Source organism: Xiphophorus hellerii, chromosome 8, assembly GCF_003331165.1.
Source record: "Xiphophorus hellerii strain 12219 chromosome 8, Xiphophorus_hellerii-4.1, whole genome shotgun sequence".
NCBI lineage: Eukaryota > Metazoa > Chordata > Actinopteri > Cyprinodontiformes > Poeciliidae > Xiphophorus > Xiphophorus hellerii.
Window position 1 is genome coordinate 6026247 of NC_045679.1, and position 18647 is coordinate 6044893.

The following is an 18647-nucleotide window of genomic DNA, read 5'->3' on the forward strand; positions in this document are numbered from 1 at the left end:
TAAACCCATCCCACTCTTTAATTTTCTTTGTGAGCCGTTCTTAGTCTGGAGAATATTCCAGAAAACTGGGTAATGATCTCTGCCTCCAGATGAGGCATCTAAATATTTAATTATCAAATTAAACATTCAGCTTCAAACTAAATGTTTCCCAGCAGACTGACTAAAGACATGTCTCCCTCTTCCTCCTCTATCAGACCTTCTCTGCTCCTGCAGCAGGTTCCTCCATACCTGAGAGCTTCCAGTCTCCAGTGTGGATCCTTCAGTCCAGCCGACAGCAGCTTCACTCCTGAGTCTCCTGGATGATTGTAGCTCAGGTCCAACTCTTTCAGATGGGAGGGGTTGGAGGTCAGAGCTGAGGCCAGAGAAGCACAGCCTTCCTCTGAGACCAAACAGCCTGATAAGCTGCAGACACACAATTCATCACATGATGAGAACATTGAGGTAGAACCCAAGGTCTGAACTGATGGATGGATGGATGGATTTGTAACATGTGGAATAAATAATAAAGCCAAGCAACTGCTGGGATCTGTAATAATGTTTCTTTTTGCTCCTAAGATGCAGCAATTTGTCAAGTGCCCAGAGTTACCTGAGAGTTTCCAGGTTGCAGTTTGGACTCTTCAGTCCAGCAGAGAGAAGCTTCACTCCTGAATCCTGCAGGTTGTTGTTACTCAGGTCCAGTTCTCTGAGACTGGAGGACTGGGAGCTGAGAACTGAGGACAGAGCTTCACAGCTTCTCTCTGAGAGGTTACAGTCACTCAGTCTGAGGAGACAGGGAGAAAAATCTGTTATTAAACAATTCTTCAAAATGTGTCATTTTTCCAGTCAACAATGTTCCTCTTTACTGATTTAAGGGACTGTTTTATAAATAATTATGTTGCCTTTTGTTGTGAACTGGTTCAGTCTATAGATGGGCCTCCAGACATGAAGGACTGAACTAAAGGCAACAAGGAGGCTGGCAAGAGAAATATTAAATTCCTCTATGAACTAAATTAAGCCAGTATTTAAATGAAAGAGTTCTGAAAACACCCCACCAACCTGACACTAAATGTTACTAAACACATGGAAAACACACTTTCAGAAGTCACCACAATTAAAACTGCATTCATAAATATCACAACATTGAACAGCCCTCCAAATATGTTTTAAACATTTTGTTGGAATAGGATGGTTCACCAATATGTTACGATCCTCATGTCATCACAGAACTCACAAAATACAAAGTCCAGACCAGATGATGTTTTTAACAAAGAGGTTTTATTAAACCCAAGTCTGGACACAAAGTGGTTCTGACAGTCTTGGTAAAATAAAAGAGTGAGAGAACGAACAAATAAGGCAGCAGTTGGCCGTCGGATTCAGGCCGCTGTGGGGCTCATACTGATTCTAATCTAACGTTCATAATAGTTATCTCTTCTTTAATTTCTAATTATTTATTATTCTTTCTACTGATATACTTAAATTCAAATTAGAAAACAGCTTATTGATCCCAAAAGGAAATAAAATCTTCTTTCAACTTGTCATGATTTGAGGTTTTCTGTGTTTATTTTGAGTTTCTGTGGCCTTTGAGTCTCCATGCTGTCCTGTCCTCCACTTGATTGTTCCCAGTTGTGTCTCGTTCCCTGATTACCCTCTGTGTATTTAATGTCACCTGGGTCTTTGTGTCTGTCGGATCCTCATCGATTCTGTCTAGTCAAGCTGTGTTTTCTGACCAGTTGCTACCAGTAAAGATCCTTAGCCTTCCGCTCTCAATCAGTGCTGCCTGGATTATCAGACTTTTGTGTTTCTGGATTCTTCATTAAAATCATAATTTCTTCTCAACCTGGGTCTACAGCGTCCTGCCTCACCACCTCACACCGCACTCGCTGACATCTCATATCAACTCAAATTCTTCAAAGTGCTATTTTAGATTGTGACGGCTGTTAGTTTAAAAGATCTCCTGTGGTCTGTATAACAATGAATTTCTCAAACCTTCTAACTGTATAGTACAGGGGTCACCAACCATTTTGAGACTGGGAGCCACTTCACGGGTACAGAGTAACATGAAGGACTACTGGTTTGATACAGACATAAATTTTCTTGGCTCAGCCTTTATAACAATAGTATTTCTACACGTGTATATATATATATATATATATATATATATAAATGCCGCCTGATCATATTAATGTTAGGGACTACTCACAATAGTTATCAGTAAGGACAGATATGGTTAATTGCTATTATGTGATCAGAAGTTCTTAGTTCAGAGGTTTAAGTTTGATTCCCTTTTGGAGTTTTTTTGTGTGATTCTAAATTACCCACAAGTGACTGAGAGTATTGATTGTTGCAGCAGCAACTGGACGCACTGTGAGAAAAGAAAAGTTATTGTATTTTTTATTATCCAACCCTCTTTACTATTAACAAAATTGTGGAGAGAAGAAAAAGATCTTTTGTGCCAAAACTTCTTGTATGTAGCACACAGCAGTGCGAGTCTGTGGGGGTCAAAGGGCACGCCAAAACCTAAATCTTATTGGCCAGTTTACTTTTTCTGTGAGCTAAAAATGATGAGTGGAGTTTGAACCTCTCATAGTTCTAAGATCCTGAGCTTTTTACAGTGCGTGGTTCTGGTGGGTCGCCGATTTATTAGCTTTTTTTGTGTTTTCGCAAACTTAAAAGCTGACGGGTCACCCGCTGGCTGACACCAGCAGATGTTGAAAAAAATGTCCGACAGATCGGAAGGTACAAAACTATCACTGCACCTGATAGAGCACAACCACCTCTCCAACGTGCATCATGTGCGCGTCGCACAAAAACAACACAAACCTAAACCACTAAAGCAGCACGCCCCCACCCCCTTTTTTTTTTTTTTACACAAACAATGCTAAATAATAAAGACATGGAAGTGAAGCCTGACCGTGAGATCCACGGAAAGAGGAAGATGTTGATTCCCAGGTTCAGGTGGTGTCAGACGTCCAAAGGAGCAGAAGGTGAAACAACAATATTTGCTTAATTTTTACTCTTTTGGGGAACGTTTCAAATAGATTAAATTGTTCAACCCGCAGTCTTAGCGCAACGCTCAGGAAGAGCAGCAGATGTCAGCTAACAGGTGACCCATCAGCTCTCCAGTTCGGGAAACATCAAAGAAGCTCATAAACCGACGACCCGCCAGAACCGACACTGTAAAAAGCTCAGCCGCGATCCAAACCGCTCTTAGAACTACGGGAGGTTCAAACTCCTGTCATTCATTTTTAGCTTACAGAAAAAGCACCAAGCTGCCAAATAAACAAAATCAAACTGACCAATAAGATTTAAGCTTTGGCTTGCCCTTTGACCCCCACAGACTCAGACGTGCGCTACGTACAAGATGTTTTGACACATAAGATCTTTTTTTTTCTCCATAATTTTGTTAATTGTAAAGAGAGTTCGATAATAAAAATTTCAGAAATTATTCTTTTCTTCTTTTACCTCAAGGAAAATCTTAAGGTCGGCAGAGCGGCTGCAGCCGTACAGCTGCAGGCGCTGCTGCCCTCCGATAAAATCCTGCAGGCGTCTGAACAGTTCTGAACTTTAACCATAGGAAAGAGTTTTATGCATAAAGCAATTTATTTTAAACATTTGTTTTTTACAGTTTACTTAAACAAATCTAAATATAAACAAATGTTATTGCTTCAATGTAAAAATATTAAATTAAATAATTTCTTTGGCAGTGCTCCCTAATGACGATGGCTATTTTTAGAACTTGCTCCGCGAGCGGCATCGCGTTGGTGACCCCTGGTATAATATACACTGCTCAAAAAAATAAAGGGAACACTTAAACAACACAATATAACTCCAAGTAAATCAAACTTCTGTGAAATCATACTGTCCACTTAGGAAGCAACACTGATTGACAATCAATTTCACCTGCTGTTGTGCAAATGGAATAGACAACAGGTGGAAATTATTGGCAATTAGCAAGACACACTCAATAAAGGAGTGGTTCTGCAGTTGGGACCACAGACCACTTCTCAGTACCTATGCTGTCTGGCTGATGTTTTGGTCAGTTTTGAATGTTGGTGGTGCTTTCACACTCGTGGTAGCATGAGACGGACTCCACAACCCACACAAGTGGCTCAGGTAGTGCAGCTCATCCAGGATGGCACATCAATGCGAGCTGTGGCAAGAAGGTTTGCTGTGTCTGTCAGCGTAGTGTCCAGAGGCTGGAGGCGCTACCAGGAGACAGGCCAGTACACCAGGAGACGTGGAGGAGGCCGTAGGAGGGCAACAACCCAGCAGCAGGACCGCTACCTCCGCCTTTGTGCAAGAAGGAACAGGAGGAGCACTGCCAGAGCCCTGCAAAATGACCTCCAGCAGGCCACAAATGTGCATGTGTCTGCACAAACGGTTAGAAACCGACTCCATGAGGATGGTATGAGGGCCCGACGTCCACAGATGGGGGTTGTGCTCACAGCCCAACACCGTGCAGGACGCTTGGCATTTGCCAGAGAACAGCAGGATTGGCAAATTCGCCACTGGCGCCTTGTGCTCTTCACAGATGAAAGCAGGTTCACACTGAGCACATGTGACAGACGTGACAGAGTCTGGAGACGCCGTGGAGAGCGGTCTGCTGCCTGCAACATCCTTCAGCATGACCGGTTTGGCAGTGGGTCAGTAATGGTGTGGGGTGGCATTTCTTTGGAGGGCCGCACATCCCTCCATGTGCTCACCAGAGGTAGCCTGACTGCCAGTAGGTACCGAGATGAGATCCTCAGACCCCTTGTGAGACCATATGCTGGTGCGGTTGGCCCTGGGTTCCTCCTAATGCAGGACAATGCTAGACCTCATGTGGCTGGAGTGTGTCAGCAGTTCCTGCAAGATGAAGGCATTGAAGCTATGGACTGGCCAGCCCGTTCCCCAGACCTGAATCCGATTGAGCACATCTGGGACATCATGTCTCGCTCCATCCACCAACGTCACGTTGCACCACAGACTGTCCAGGAGTTGGCGGATGCTTTAGTCCAGGTCTGGGAGGAGATCCCTCAGGAGACCATCCGCCACCTCATCAGGAGCATGCCCAGGCGTTGTAGGGAGGTCATACAGGCACGTGGAGGCCACACACAATAGTGAGCCTCATTTTGACTTGTTTTAAGGACATTACATTAAAGTTAGATCAGCGTGTAGTGTTATTTCACTTTAATTTTGTGTGTGGCTCCAAATCCAGGCCTCCATTGGTTAATAAATTTGATTTCCATGATTTTCGTGTGATTTTGTTGTCAGCACATTCAACTTTGTACAGAACAAAGTATTCAATAAGAATATTTCTTTCATTCAGATCTAGGATGTGTTATTTGAGTGTTCCCTTTATTTTTTTGAGCAGTGTATATATATATATATACTGTATATACACTGCCTGGCCAAAAAAAAAGTCGCCACCTGGATTTAACTAAGCAAATAGGTACAAGCCTCCTATTGGATAAGTACTGCACAGGCGATTATCTTTCAGCTGGCAACAAGTTATTTAACCCCAGCTGATGCAATGAGTAACTCCTCATTTCTTAAACAATAGTGATGGTGAGATGAAGCCTCATGAGGCATTGAACCACTTGAGCCAACTGGTTCGAGAAAGGGTTCATTTCTTGAGGCTTCATGTGCACACGAAACCACCTACTGGCCAGGTGTATAATCACAGCCAGCTGTATCTTAACACGTGTGATGCATTGAATTTTTGTCTATTATGGCTCTTGGGAATGACTTCACAAAAGGTGTAGGACGAAATCATTTGTCTACATAAATTATGTATACACATATGTGTATAATAAAATATTGTTTGAATGTATCCTCTGTGTGTAATTATTCCCAAAATAGTAGTGTCATGTGATATGGCATGTTGTGTAATAAAGTTTTTCTGTGACTCTAGAAAAATGGCCTGGGCTTAATCAGGCAGAGGACAGTGAAAGTGCTTGTGGAACTAGGGAGGGGGTAGTGAATAGGCTAATGCTTGTGTAACTTGGATGATTTCATGCATTTTTATTAAGAAACAACAATTTCTCCACAGTTTTTGGTTCCAAACGATTTCTCTTTTTTGACACTACATGGATGAGGTGTTATTATTGTACCCCAACTCCTTGGAGCACAATAAACACCTCATCTTTACAGAAAATAAGAAACAGTGAAAAATACAGTTCCTCATAAGCAAACCTAATGCATCTGCAAATGTTCAGTTCACCTTACCTTGTTAGGGCTTATCAAATCAAAATGTTCCCACATAGGGGAAATCCTCCTCTTTCTCGCCGGCTCCATCCTACTCCTATGCTGTCCTCGCGCTCCTAAATCTCCTATCTATCTATCTATCTCTCTCCTAAACTCTCCAAACACCGAACTAACTGTCTCAAACTAAATAACCACTATCCAAACTCTGCTATCCAAACTATCAAAACTCTATCCACTCTCTCAACTGACCGCAACTCGCCTACAACAACCCACATTTTGAATGCAGCCTGTGGGGTTTCTAAAGCTGTCAAACCCCGCGCCAACATCTGAGCCACTTCCCGAAGCAGTCACGTGGTACAGCCGGGCAGCGAGGCTTCGGACGTCATCGTTTTCGGCTCCTCCCCTAAATGAAGCAAGCCTCGATACGTGCTTTACGGAAACGCCCCCTCCATTACTCGACACACGCCTCGAAGCCTCGGCACATCACGTAACATCACTATTAAACAACCATGGCAAAAGACACATCCTGTGGCCGTTGAAAAGACGTAAGTCTATTTAAGAAGGGTCAAATCATTGGCATGTATCAAGCAGAGAAAACATCTAAGGAGATTGCAGAAACTACTAGAATTGGGTTAAGAACTGTCCAACGCATCATTAAAAACTGGAAGGATGGTGGGGAACCATCGTCTTCCAGGAAGAAATGTGGTCGGAAAATAATCCTGAATGATCGTGATCGGCGATTACTTAAACGTTTGGCCAAATCAAATAGAAGAAAAACAACAGCAGAACTCAGGAGTATGTTTAATTGTGAACGCAAAAGCATTTCCACACACACAATGCGAAGGGAACTCAAGGGGTTGGGATTGAACAGCTGTGTAGCCATAAGAAAACCTCTAATCAGTAAGGCTAACCAGAAAAAAAGGCTTCAGTTTGCTAGGGAGCATAAAGATTGGACTCTGGAGGAATGGAAGAGGGTCATGTGGTCTGATGAGTCCAGATTTACCCTGTTCCAGAGTGATGGGTGCATCAGGGTAAGAAGAGAGGCAGGTGAAGTGATGCACCCATCATGCCTAGTGCCTACTGTACAAGCCTGTGGGGGCAGTGCTATGATCTGGGGTTGCTGCAGTTGGTCAGGTCTAGGTTCAGCAACATTGTGTGCCCAAAGAATGAGGTCAGCTGACTACCTGAATATACTGAATGACCAGGTTATTCCATCAATGGATTTTGTCTTCCCAAATGGAATGGGCATATTCCAAGATGACAATGCCAGGATTCATCGGGCTCACATTGTGAAAGAGTGGTTCAGGGAGCATGAGACATCTTTTTCACACATGAATTGGCCACCACAGAGTCCAGACCTTAACCCCATTGAGAATCTTTGGGATGTGCTGGAGAAGGCTTTGCGCAGTGGTCAGACTCTCCCATCATCAATACAAGATCTTGGTGAAAGATTAATGCAACACTGGATGGAAATAAATCTTGTGACACTGCAGAAGCTTATTGAAACAATGCCACAGCGAATGCGGGCTGTAATCAAAGCTAAAGGCGGTCCAACAAAATATTAGAGTGTGTGACCATTTTTTGGTGGCGACTTTTTTTTTGGCCAGGCAGTGTACATATACAGTATATGATATTCTTTCTTTGAATATAGAAGATTATTTTAACATGTTGCTCATCCTCTTACTGACTTGTATTTTCTAACCTCTCTCCAACCTCTTGGTTCCACATGGAGTTATATTTGGCCCCCTGCTGCTCTGACTACCATGTCATTGTGGTTCCAGTAGATGGGTCGGTTTCCCAGGTTCATTCAGCAACATGTGAAAGATTCATACAGTTTAAATGGGTAGTCGTTTGCAAAGTTACAAAAACAAACTTAACAGCAATAACTTGAGTTATTTAGCTTGTCCTAAGAGCCCAAAGGGGGGTTCAAAATGTTATCCATTAGTTTATAAATGCCATGGTTTTAAACTAAATATTTAATTATCAAACTAAATATTCAGCTTCAAACTAAATGTTTCCCAGCAGACTGACTAAAGACATTTCTCCCTCTTCCTCCTCTATCAGACCTTCTCTGCTCCTGCAGCAGATTCCTCCATACCTGCGAGTTTCCAGCTCTGTAGGCAATAAATATAAACATTAGTCACATGTCTAACAACTGCTGGGAGGACGGATCTTTTTGTACTAAGGATGCAGCAGTCCGTCAAGTTTCCAGTTTCTAGAGTTTCACTATCAGTTGAAACCTGACGCCCACCATTCTAAATAACCTCTCATCGTAGTTCTTTAAGCCTGGAATTTATGAAAACCAACAACATTTATATGTTGTGACGTAGCATGGTTAGCCACGTCTCAGTCAGACATTGATTATTATTATTATTATGTATTATTGAAATAACATTTACATCATATCTGAGAGCAGCTAATGGACAGAAATTTGGTATCACTTGGATTGACAACATTTTACCTGAGAGTTTCCAGGTTGCAGTTTGGACTCTTCAGTCCAGCAGAGAGAAGCTTCACTCCTGAATCCTGCAGGTTGTTGTTACTCAGGTCCAGTTCTCTGAGACTGGAGGACTGGGAGCTGAGAACTGAGGACAGAGCTTCACAGCTTCTCTCTGAGAGGTTACAGCCACTCAGTCTGAGGAGACAGAGAGAAAAATCTGTTATTAAACAATTCATAAAAAATATTTTACTTTCCAGTCATTTATGTTCTTTTTTGAAGGAACCATCTTATTTTGCACATATTTATGTTGCCTTTTGTTGTGAATTGGTTCGGTCAATAGTTGGGTCGCCATCTTTAAAGGACTGATCTAAAAATAACAAGGAGGCTGGCAGCAACACTTTTGAATTCCACAATAAAACTAAATTCATCCAGTCTCAGTTTTAGCAGAAAGAGTTTTGCTTCTTTAATAATTCATAACGATGATGGTATTGTTATGGTGATGATGTTACATATTAATAGACATTCTCCCCGATGTATCCCTGTGGGCGACATCTGGGAGACAATGCATCAATAAATAAAATACAACAACATGAATCAAAATTTAGCACGATTAAAAGTTTTCACTTGATCAACAATAAATGCAATAACAATCTGTGTCCTTACAGAGCTTTGTTGGAGGCTTTAACCACTGGCAGCAGCCTCAGAAGAACCTCCTCTGAAGCAGAGTATTTCTTCAAGTCAAACACATCCAGATCTTTTCCTGATGACACTAAGATGAAGATCAGAGCTGACCACTGAGCAGGAGACAGTTTATCTGTGGAGAGACTTCCTGAACTCAGAGACTGTTGGATCTCCTCCACTAGAGAACGATCATTCAGTTCATTCAGACAGTGGAACAGATTGATGCTTTTCTCTACAGACACATTCTCATTGATCTTCTCCTTGATGAACTGAACTGTTTTCTGATTGGTGTGTGAGCTACTTCCTGTCTTTGTCAGCAGACCTTGTAGGAGTCTCTGATTGGTCGGCACTGAAAGTCCCAGGAGGAAGCGGAGGAACAAGTCCAGGTGTCCATTTGGACTCTGTAAGGCCTGGTCAACAGCTCTCTGATGGAGAACCTTTAGTTTAGATTTATTAAATAATGAAGACTTCTTAGATCTTTTTTCCAACAGGTTGACCCCAGATTTGATGAAGGTTTGATGAACATGAAGAGCAGCCAAAAACTCCTGAACACTCAGATGGACGAAGCAGAACATCTTGTCCTGGTACAGACCTCTCTCCTCTTTAAAGATCTGTGTGAACACTCCTGAGTACATTGAGGCTGCTCTGATATCGATGCCACACTCTGTCAGGTCTGATTCATAGAAGATCAGGTTTCCTTTCTGCAGCTGATCAAAAGCCAGTTTTCCCAGAGACTCAATCATCTTCCTGCTCTCTAGACACCAGTGTGGATCTGTTTCAGCTCCTCCATCATACTTGATCTTCTTCACTTTGGTCTGAACCACCAGGAAGTGGATGTACATCTCAGTGAGGGTTCTGGGCAGCTCTCCTCCCTCTCTGGTCTCCAACACATCCTCCAGAACTGTAGCAGTGATCCAGCAGAAGACTGGGATGTGGCACATGATGTAGATGCTTCGTGATGTCTTCATGTGGGAGATGATCCTGCTGGCCTGCTCCTCATCTCTGAATCTCTTCCTGAAGTACTCCTCCTTCTGTGGGTCATTGAACCCTCTGACCTCTGTTACCATGCCAACACACTGAGGAGGGATCTGATTGGCTGCTGCAGGTCGTGTGGTTATCCAGAGGAGAGCAGAGGGAAGCAGTTTACCCCTGATGAGGTTTGTCAGCAGAACATCCACTGAGGTGGACTCTGTAGCATCAGTCAGGATCTCCTTGTTGTGGAAGTCCAGAGGAAGTCGACTCTCATCCAGACCATCAAAGATGAACAGAACCTGGAAGTGTTCAAAGCTGCAGATTTCTTTGGTTTCACTAAAGAAATGATGAACAAGTTCCACCAAGCTGAACTTTTTCTCTTTCAGCACATTCAGCTCTCTGAAGGTAAATGGAAATATGAACTGGATGTTCTGGTGGGCTTTGTCTTCAGCCCAGTCCAGAGTTAACTTCTGTGTTAGGACTGTTTTCCCAATGCCAGCCACTCCCTTTGTCATCACTGTTCTGATTGGTTGATCTCTTCCAGGTTGGACTTTAAAGATGTCTTCTTGTCTGATTGTTGTTTCTGGTCTGTGTGTTTTCCTGGATGCTGTTTCAATATGTCTGACCTCATGTTCATCATTGACCTCTCCAGTCCCTCCCTCTGTGATGTAGAGCTCTGTGTAGATCTGGTTCAGAAGGGTTGGACTTCCTGCTTTAGCAATCCCCTCAAACACAGACTGGAACTTCTTCTTCAGACCAGATTTAAGTTGATGTTGACAAACTGCAGTAAGACGTTCTAAAATAAGACAAAAAATAAAATCAATAACTAGATTAAATCAGATTCTCAAGATGTTTTGCATAAATGTGATTCCATCTCTTCAAATTTCAGTAAATGTGTGATTTATCCATCAGGTTAAACCTTTGTAGAAATCCTCTTACTGCTCTGCAGACGGTCAGCCAGCTCCTCCTGTTTCATCCTCCGCAGGAAGTTCAGTGTGATCTTCATCACTGCCTCTCTGCTGCTCCTCCTCTGCTCTTCATCCTCACCTTCCAAGAAATGATCATCTCTCTGACTCTCTGAGCATTGTGGGTCATTTGGACTCAGAATCTTATGGATCTTCTTAAGCTCGTTCTTCAGAAAAGTGACAATGTTGTCCTCCAGCGTCTGGAATAGAATAATAGATGAAGGAAACATCAGACTGAAATCATGGAGCCAAACACCAGATGGATGTTAGACAGACTGACAGTCCTCTGGTCTACAAAGTGCAGCATGGAGATGACTGTGAACAGAACGCTTGGAAAAGTTGTTGTTCATGTACAGACCATAAATATGGAGTCCAGCTGTGTTTGATGCTGCTGGGCAGATGGACAACTGGGAACCTCTGAGCTCTGCTGGTCCACTCTGTGGAGGAACCAGGAACAATTAGGAAGTCAGGAAATATTCATCCAGCAGTATTCAGAAATGAAATCACCAAGACTTTCACATTAAATGTACCTGAAGCAGAAAAACAGAGCATCATATGAACAAAATGGAGTGAATTTAAAAAGAGGAAGATGAACTACAAGGATGAAGACCAGTAACACCAGAATTACTCAGTAAACATTTTAAAAGGTTGATGCTGAACTTGGACTTCAAACAATCCAAACTGTCATTAGATCTGATGCTGGTGGAGACAGTTTCCCAGAGCTTGGGGACAGTGGAAGTGAAGGCTCTGTCCACACAGGTCTTCAGGACAGTGTGGGACATCCATCAGGTTCTGATGACTAGATCTGAGGTGATGTGGACATGGAGGAGGTTTGAGATATGTGGGTGTGTGTCCATGTGGGGTCCTCTCCTGGATGTTATAGAGAGGATTTTAAAATGGATCCTGTAGATCCCTGGAAGCCAGTGAGATCACATTTTATCTGTCCACACAGAGACAATCAGAAGGTAAAGGTCCATGATGTAATATCTGGATGTGAGCAGTGAACCAGGTGATCCAAGTAGTTATAAAGATTTAATGTTCCTGCTGATCCCACTAAGAACCAGCAGAACCTCTGATGGTCCACATCAGCTCAGTTTGGTTGAGTTCCAGCAGATCTCACCAACCACATCATGAAGCTTTCCTTCCCTGCTGAACTGCTCTCACAATGCACACAGGAACCAAGTCCTGATGGACCAGACTGGCTTTACCAGGTATTTCCCAGTGGAAATGTGTTCCGCTGTTAGTCTGACATGGAGCCATGAAGCAACAGAACATCATCATCAACATCCCAGAGATGAAGATATGAAGATGTTTTCATGAGAACAGATCAGCTGATTTCTGTAAATAATGGATCAAACCTCTCTGTAAATATAACTGGAAACATCTGACCTCTTACTGGTTCATTTTCCATAGTTACAGCAATTAGAAAAAGCTCACCTATCTGATGATGGAGGTCCAGGAGGCTTAAAGTCAATGAGACGATCCATTGAACCGTCGCTCTTAAACGACACACAGCTGGGTTCTGATTCTTCTTGTGTGAAAATCTGATGGATTCTGCTAAAAAAAGAAACTCATTAAAATCTTTCCTTTGCGTTTTGGTTTGAAGATATTTTTAATGTGGTTCATTGTAAAATAAAGAGCTGTGAGACACAACAGAACCAGACAGATCATCGACTCGATGTTCTAAATGATTCCTATCAGAACCGGTCCAATCCTCCATCATGTTCCTGATCATTGATCCTCCTGAATAATGCCCAGCCTTCTTTAAAGAGCAGAAAGATTTGTTTCTGAGACCAACATGTTGGATTAAAATGACTGAGAGAAGTTTGGTGATCTTAGTGTTGAGCTCTGACATGGAGAAGAACCAGGAATCATTTCCACTCTGACCATCCAAGGAGGTTCTGATGGAGCTTCAATCAGAACTGAATGTTAAGTTAGAGAACATGTCGTTCTGAATGCGATTCACTGGAGACATTATTTAGTTTTACTGTAGAAATGTTTGATAATACACCGTGTTGGATGATGTTTGAGTCTCAGAGATGCAACAAGAATCATAAAATGAATTCATAGAAACTTTTTCTTTCAGCATTAATCTGTGTTTAATCGGACATAGAGACTAATCCAAATATAAACTTAGAAATTAAATTTACTTCTGCCTTTGTGTTTCTGTGTTAATATTAATATTTGATTAAATAAATGAATCTGTTTCATTTGGAAAAAATAAGTTGATGAAAATGCAGTTAAATGTTTGTGGGTCAAAGATCATGTCAACATGATGGTTTCTGTGTCTTGATTGAAAAGTGAGTTCATTATGGGTCATTTTTGTCCCCGTTATTCATCAGCAGTAATTGGGTGATTCTCTGAATTCGGTCCATTTTGGCGTCTCAGATTATTTAAAAATATACCACAATAAATTGTGTTTTTGATCATTGCGTCTATTGAAGGACTCTTTAAACCTCCAGGAAAATATGTCTCCCCACCTTATTCATGAAATCCCAAACAGTATTAAGAATTTCTTTGTTACTTAGGTTGATTTAAATTCAACCCCATAAAAAGGCCAATTTCATTCCTCTATGAGTAAAACTCTAACATAATTGAACTAATTCTTCCAGTTTCTTTTAGATGACCTGTCCCTTGATATTAATGTATATCTTATTTGATTCTGAATCATAATAATTAGACTGATAAGTAGAATATGGCAACATGATGTAAAAGCAATTTTCATAAATCAGAAAAATATACTTTAAAATAAACATTAAATCAGGCTTTTTATGTTTCTGAATCATTCTTTAAACTTTGCATACAGTCCAACAAATATTAGTCTAATATTTGCTGTTATTATAAAAAAATCATAACAATGTATCAAGTAACGGTTGAACCCATTGTAACAGTTGACCAGACTGTAACGGGGTTGAAGATTTTTACTAAAAGTTGCCATAAGTCCACATTAGCTAGGTTATGGAGCAACATATGATATGATGAAAACAAGAATTAATATGTTTCAAAGACCATTCTTTACTTTTTCCCAAACAACAATAATTATCATTTACATGCCTAAAGGTGTTGAAAGGTTGAGCTTGACAATGACGATGTTTGGATAAAAATAATAAAATATCAGTAAGAAACTATATTAACACTTAAATGTCTTTACAGTGTGAGCGGGAAAAAACTTAAGTGATGTCACTTCCAGGGTGCTGAGGAAATTGGACTGAACCATTATTTATAAAAAGGAGGGATTGGTCTGCTGTTACAGGGTTAAACAAAACTGGAGGGACATGATTAAAAAGTGACATTCTATAAATAATTAATGTATTTTTCTCATATTTATTTTATTTAGATTAAAGTATACCTAAAATGTTTAAAATGGTACAAATAAGTTGCAGTTACTGGTTAGATTCATTTGTTTTATATTCAGTGAAAAATTAACATTGGTCAGTGGGGACATGCTCATTTGGCTGACCTCTACGCTTCAACAACCCATAAAATCTTTCAAAATATAATTTTTAAAATATATTTGCATGTTATATTACCAAGACACATGAATATTTCCATTACTTGATTTTTCTCAAAAAATGTGGGTTGAATTATATGAAAATATTTGAGATAAACCTGTGAGACACAAAATGCACTGAATTCAGAGAATGAACCAGTTGCTTATGTATGGTGTCAGTTAGAGACCATCTGGTTCTGAAAGATATCCACATGAGATATTTTTTATCTTAACTGTGGAAATGGTTAATAATCCACTATGTTGGATGATGTTTGAACCACAGAGATGAAACTGGAATCATAAAATTAATTCATAAAAGCCTTTTTCTTTCAGCTTCACTCTGTCTGGAAAATAAATAAAATTTAGATTTAGAGAACAATCCAAATATCAATTTAGAAATTAAACTCACTTCTGCCTTTTGTGTTTGTGTGTTAAATTAATATTGGATGGTCATAATAACAGATATAATCTGAACAGTTACAGCAGTTAGAAACAGCTCACCTCTCTGATGGTGGAGATCCAGGAGATTTAAATAAAATGAGCGCATCCATTGACATGTCACTCTTAAGGGACACACAGCTGGGTTCTGGCTCTGGTTCTGGTTTGCGTCTCTGATGGATCCTGACAGAAACATGATGATTAAAACTTAATCAGCAAAGAGGAGCAGCAGCAGCTTCATCACCACGTCTGTTCTGGCCTGATATAGTGAACGCTGTGTGAAAAGGGCTGTGGACAGTTAGAGATGGTGACCTCACCTCTGACCTTTGCTCTGGCTCTCATCTTCCCCACACAGAGTGGTTTTAGAGGGAGGGACTCCCTCCTCTCTGTCCTCACACTGATCCATGCTGCTGAATTCACATCAGCTCACACACACTTTCTACCTTCACCTGCAGAGGAAACACACATCATTCATCTGCACATCAACTCGGATCATCCTTTACATCATTAGAGCTGGAAAAAGATCAGCTGCTCCTCCTCTGATTGGCTCTTCTTCTCTGCTTCATATCAGTGTCAGGTGAATGCAGTCAGACAGCAGAGAGGAAGAGGAAGCTGCCATCAGCTGCTGCACTTCTACTATCAGTCCACTAGATGGAGACATGGAGCAACATTTACATTCACTGATTCAACCTGAACAACAGGAAGAACACTGCTCAAAAAAATAAAGGGAACACTCAAATAACACATCCTAGATCTGAATGAAAGAAATATTCTCATTGAATACTTTGTTCTGTACAAAGTTGAATGTGCTGACAACAAAATCACACAAAAATCATCAATGGAAATCAAATTTATTAATCAATGGAGGCCTGGATTTGGAGCCACACAAAAATTAAAGTGAAATAACACTACACGCTGATCCAACTTTAATGTAATGTCCTTAAAACAAGTCAAAATGAGGCTCACTATTGTGTGTGGCCTCCACGTGCCTGTATGACCTCCCTACAATGCCTGGGCATGCTCCTGATGAGGTGGCGGATGGTCTCCTGAGGGATCTCCTCCCAGACCTGGACTAAAGCATCCGCCAACTCCTGGACAGTCTGTGGTGCAACGTGACTTTTGGATGGAGCGAGACATGATGTCCCAGATGTGCTCAATCGGATTCAGGTCTGGGGAACGGGCTGGCCAGTCCATAGCTTCAATGCCTTCATCTTGCAGGAACTGCTGACACACTCCAGCCACATGAGGTCTAGCATTGTCCTGCATTAGGAGGAACCCAAGGTCAACCGCACCAGCATATGGTCTCACAAGGGGTTTGAGGATCTCATCTCGGTACCTAATGGCAGTCAGGCTACCTCTGGTGAGCACATGGAGGGCTGTGCGGCCCTCCAAAGAAATGCCACCCCACACCATTACTGACCCACTGCCAAACCGGTCATGCTGAAGGATGTTGCAGGCAGCAGACCGCTCTCCACGGCGTCTCCAGGCTCCGTCACATGTGCTCAGTGTGAACCTGCTTTCATCTGTGAAGAGCACAAGGCGCCAGTGGCGAATTTGCCAATCCTGCTGTTCTCTGACAATGCCAAGCGTCCTGCACGGTGTTGGGCTGTGAGCACAACCCCCATCTGTGGACGTCGGGCCCTCATACCATCCTCATGGAGTCAGTTTCTAACCGTTTGTGCAGACACATGCACATTTGTGGCCTGCTGGAGGTCATTTTGCAGGGCTCTGGCAGTGCTCCTCCTGTTCCTTCTTGCACAAAGGCGGAGGTAGCGGTCCCGCTGCTGGGTTGTTGCCCTCCTACGGCCTTCTCCACATCTCCTGGTGTACTGGCCTGTCTCCTGGTAGCGCCTCCAGCCTCTGGACACTACGCTGACAGACACAGCAAACCTTCTTGCCACAGCTCGCATTGATGTGCCATCCTGGATGAGCTGCACTACCTGAGCCACTTGTGTGGGTTGTGGAGTCCGTCTCATGCTACCACGAGTGTGAAAGCACCACCAACATTCAAAACTGACCAAAACATCAGCCAGACAGCATAGGTACTGAGAAGTGGTCTGTGGTCCCAACTGCAGAACCACTCCTTTATTGAGTGTGTCTTGCTAATTGCCAATAATTTCCACCTGTTGTCTATTCCATTTGCACAACAGCAGGTGAAATTGATTGTCAATCAGTGTTGCTTCCTAAGTGGACAGTTTGATTTCACAGAAGTTTGATTTACTTGGAGATATATTGTGTTGTTTAAGTGTTCCCTTTATTTTTTTGAGCAGTGTATTTTAGTTAATTAATTATTAATCTCTACAACAAGTGTGACCTGAACAAGTGGATTATCTGCTCCATCAAAGTTCAACTATTTAATAATTTACTGAATCAAAGATATTTTAAGAATAATATTTCAATTTGAAACAAAGCAGAAAAGAAACTTTTCTGGAGTTTGATTCCTGGAAATAAAATCATGAATGATTTTGTTTAGAGAATAAAATAAAGAAACATCAAAGTGTTCATCATGTTTTCCTTCCAATACATCAATAATTTAATAATCCTGTAGATTAGCTTTCAAACAGCAGAGATGAAACTTTGAGCTGAATTTGAAAGGGAACATTTTCTCTAAATGTCATAGAACGGAAACAAGTAGAAAGGTTTCTGTAGATAAACTTCATTAGAAATAAAATCAAACTTACAGTTTGTTCAAAGAGTTGAAGACGAACATCTGAACAACAGACTGAAACCCAACAGAACCACAGGAGAACCAGACTAATGCCACACCTGTACAGAGACACAACAGAACTGGACTTTTATCTGACCTGAACAACATTAGTTCAAAGTCAAAGTGTTATAAATGTTGCATAAGTGATTATATGATGGCTCACCTGGTTTGTAGTTTCTTCTTTCAGAGCAGCAGAACCAGGAAGTAGAAGGTCTGCAGTGAAATCAGAGGCAGGTTGATAAATCTTCATGAGACTGGAGAGAAGTTCTGATGAAAATGTTTCATGATGGAGTCATGAGGAGAAATGAGCCCAGAGAAAAGAACAGCTGGTTGCTTCCTGCTGCTGTAACTGGTCAGAATATAATTACAAGCAGAAAATAATCAGAAAAATTAAACTAAACTATAATTCTTAACATCACCACAGTACTGCAGCTAAAACCACACATTGTTCTAATGCAGATTCTAATGCAGTTCTAGGATGAGTCCTAGTTAAAGTCCTTATTGGAGAGTAAGGCAGGTATTTACTAGAGTTTTGGTTTTTAAATTCAGGGAACCAAACCTTTAGAGAATCCTAAAGACGTTTATCAGAAATAAAGACCCTCTTAGAGGATTAAGAGGCAGAGCGACCACAAAGCTGATTGGTTTGATTCTGTAAAGACGTTAGCAGCCTAAAGAGGAAATCCCACCTATTCAGAAGAATTGGCCTGAGTGGTTCCAGGGTCTTTTCTCCTCCTCAGGCTGAATTGTTTCACTATATAATAATGAAATATTCAGAAAAAAGTCTGCATG

At 41.5% G+C, this 18647-nt stretch overlaps 1 protein-coding gene and 1 long non-coding RNA gene across 2 annotated transcripts; both read right to left on the reverse strand.

Moving 5' to 3' along the window:
* Nucleotides 1-9226: 9226 nt before the first annotated feature.
* On the reverse strand, nucleotides 9227-11353 carry LOC116724911 (NLR family CARD domain-containing protein 3-like). Its single transcript, XM_032570703.1, has 3 exons — nucleotides 11306-11353; nucleotides 11201-11258; nucleotides 9227-11054 (listed from the first exon to the last, which is right to left on the reverse strand). The coding sequence occupies exons 1-3, from the start codon at nucleotides 11351-11353 to the stop codon at nucleotides 9265-9267; spliced, it is 1896 nt and encodes a 631-aa protein (XP_032426594.1). The 3' UTR covers nucleotides 9227-9264.
* Nucleotides 11354-15547: 4194 nt separating this feature from the next.
* Nucleotides 15548-18309, reverse strand: LOC116724641 (uncharacterized). The gene is made up of 3 exons (XR_004340197.1): nucleotides 18022-18309; nucleotides 17833-17917; nucleotides 15548-15600 (listed from the first exon to the last, which is right to left on the reverse strand). It is a non-coding gene; the product is annotated as an uncharacterized LOC116724641 (long non-coding RNA).
* Nucleotides 18310-18647: the final 338 nt, after the last annotated feature.

Excerpts from the sequence above, each read along its gene's own strand:
- LOC116724911 (XM_032570703.1), bottom strand. The coding sequence starts at position 11,353 with ATGACCCACAATGCTCAGAGAGTCAGAGAGATGATCATTTCTTGGAAG. Across the intron at positions 11,259-11,305 it reads AGATGATCATTTCTTGGAAG|ATCACACTGAACTTCCTGCG; the intron begins GTGAGGATGAAG and ends GCAGTGATGAAG. Across the intron at positions 11,055-11,200 it reads GCTGGCTGACCGTCTGCAGA|AACGTCTTACTGCAGTTTGT; the intron begins GCAGTAAGAGGA and ends GTCTTATTTTAG.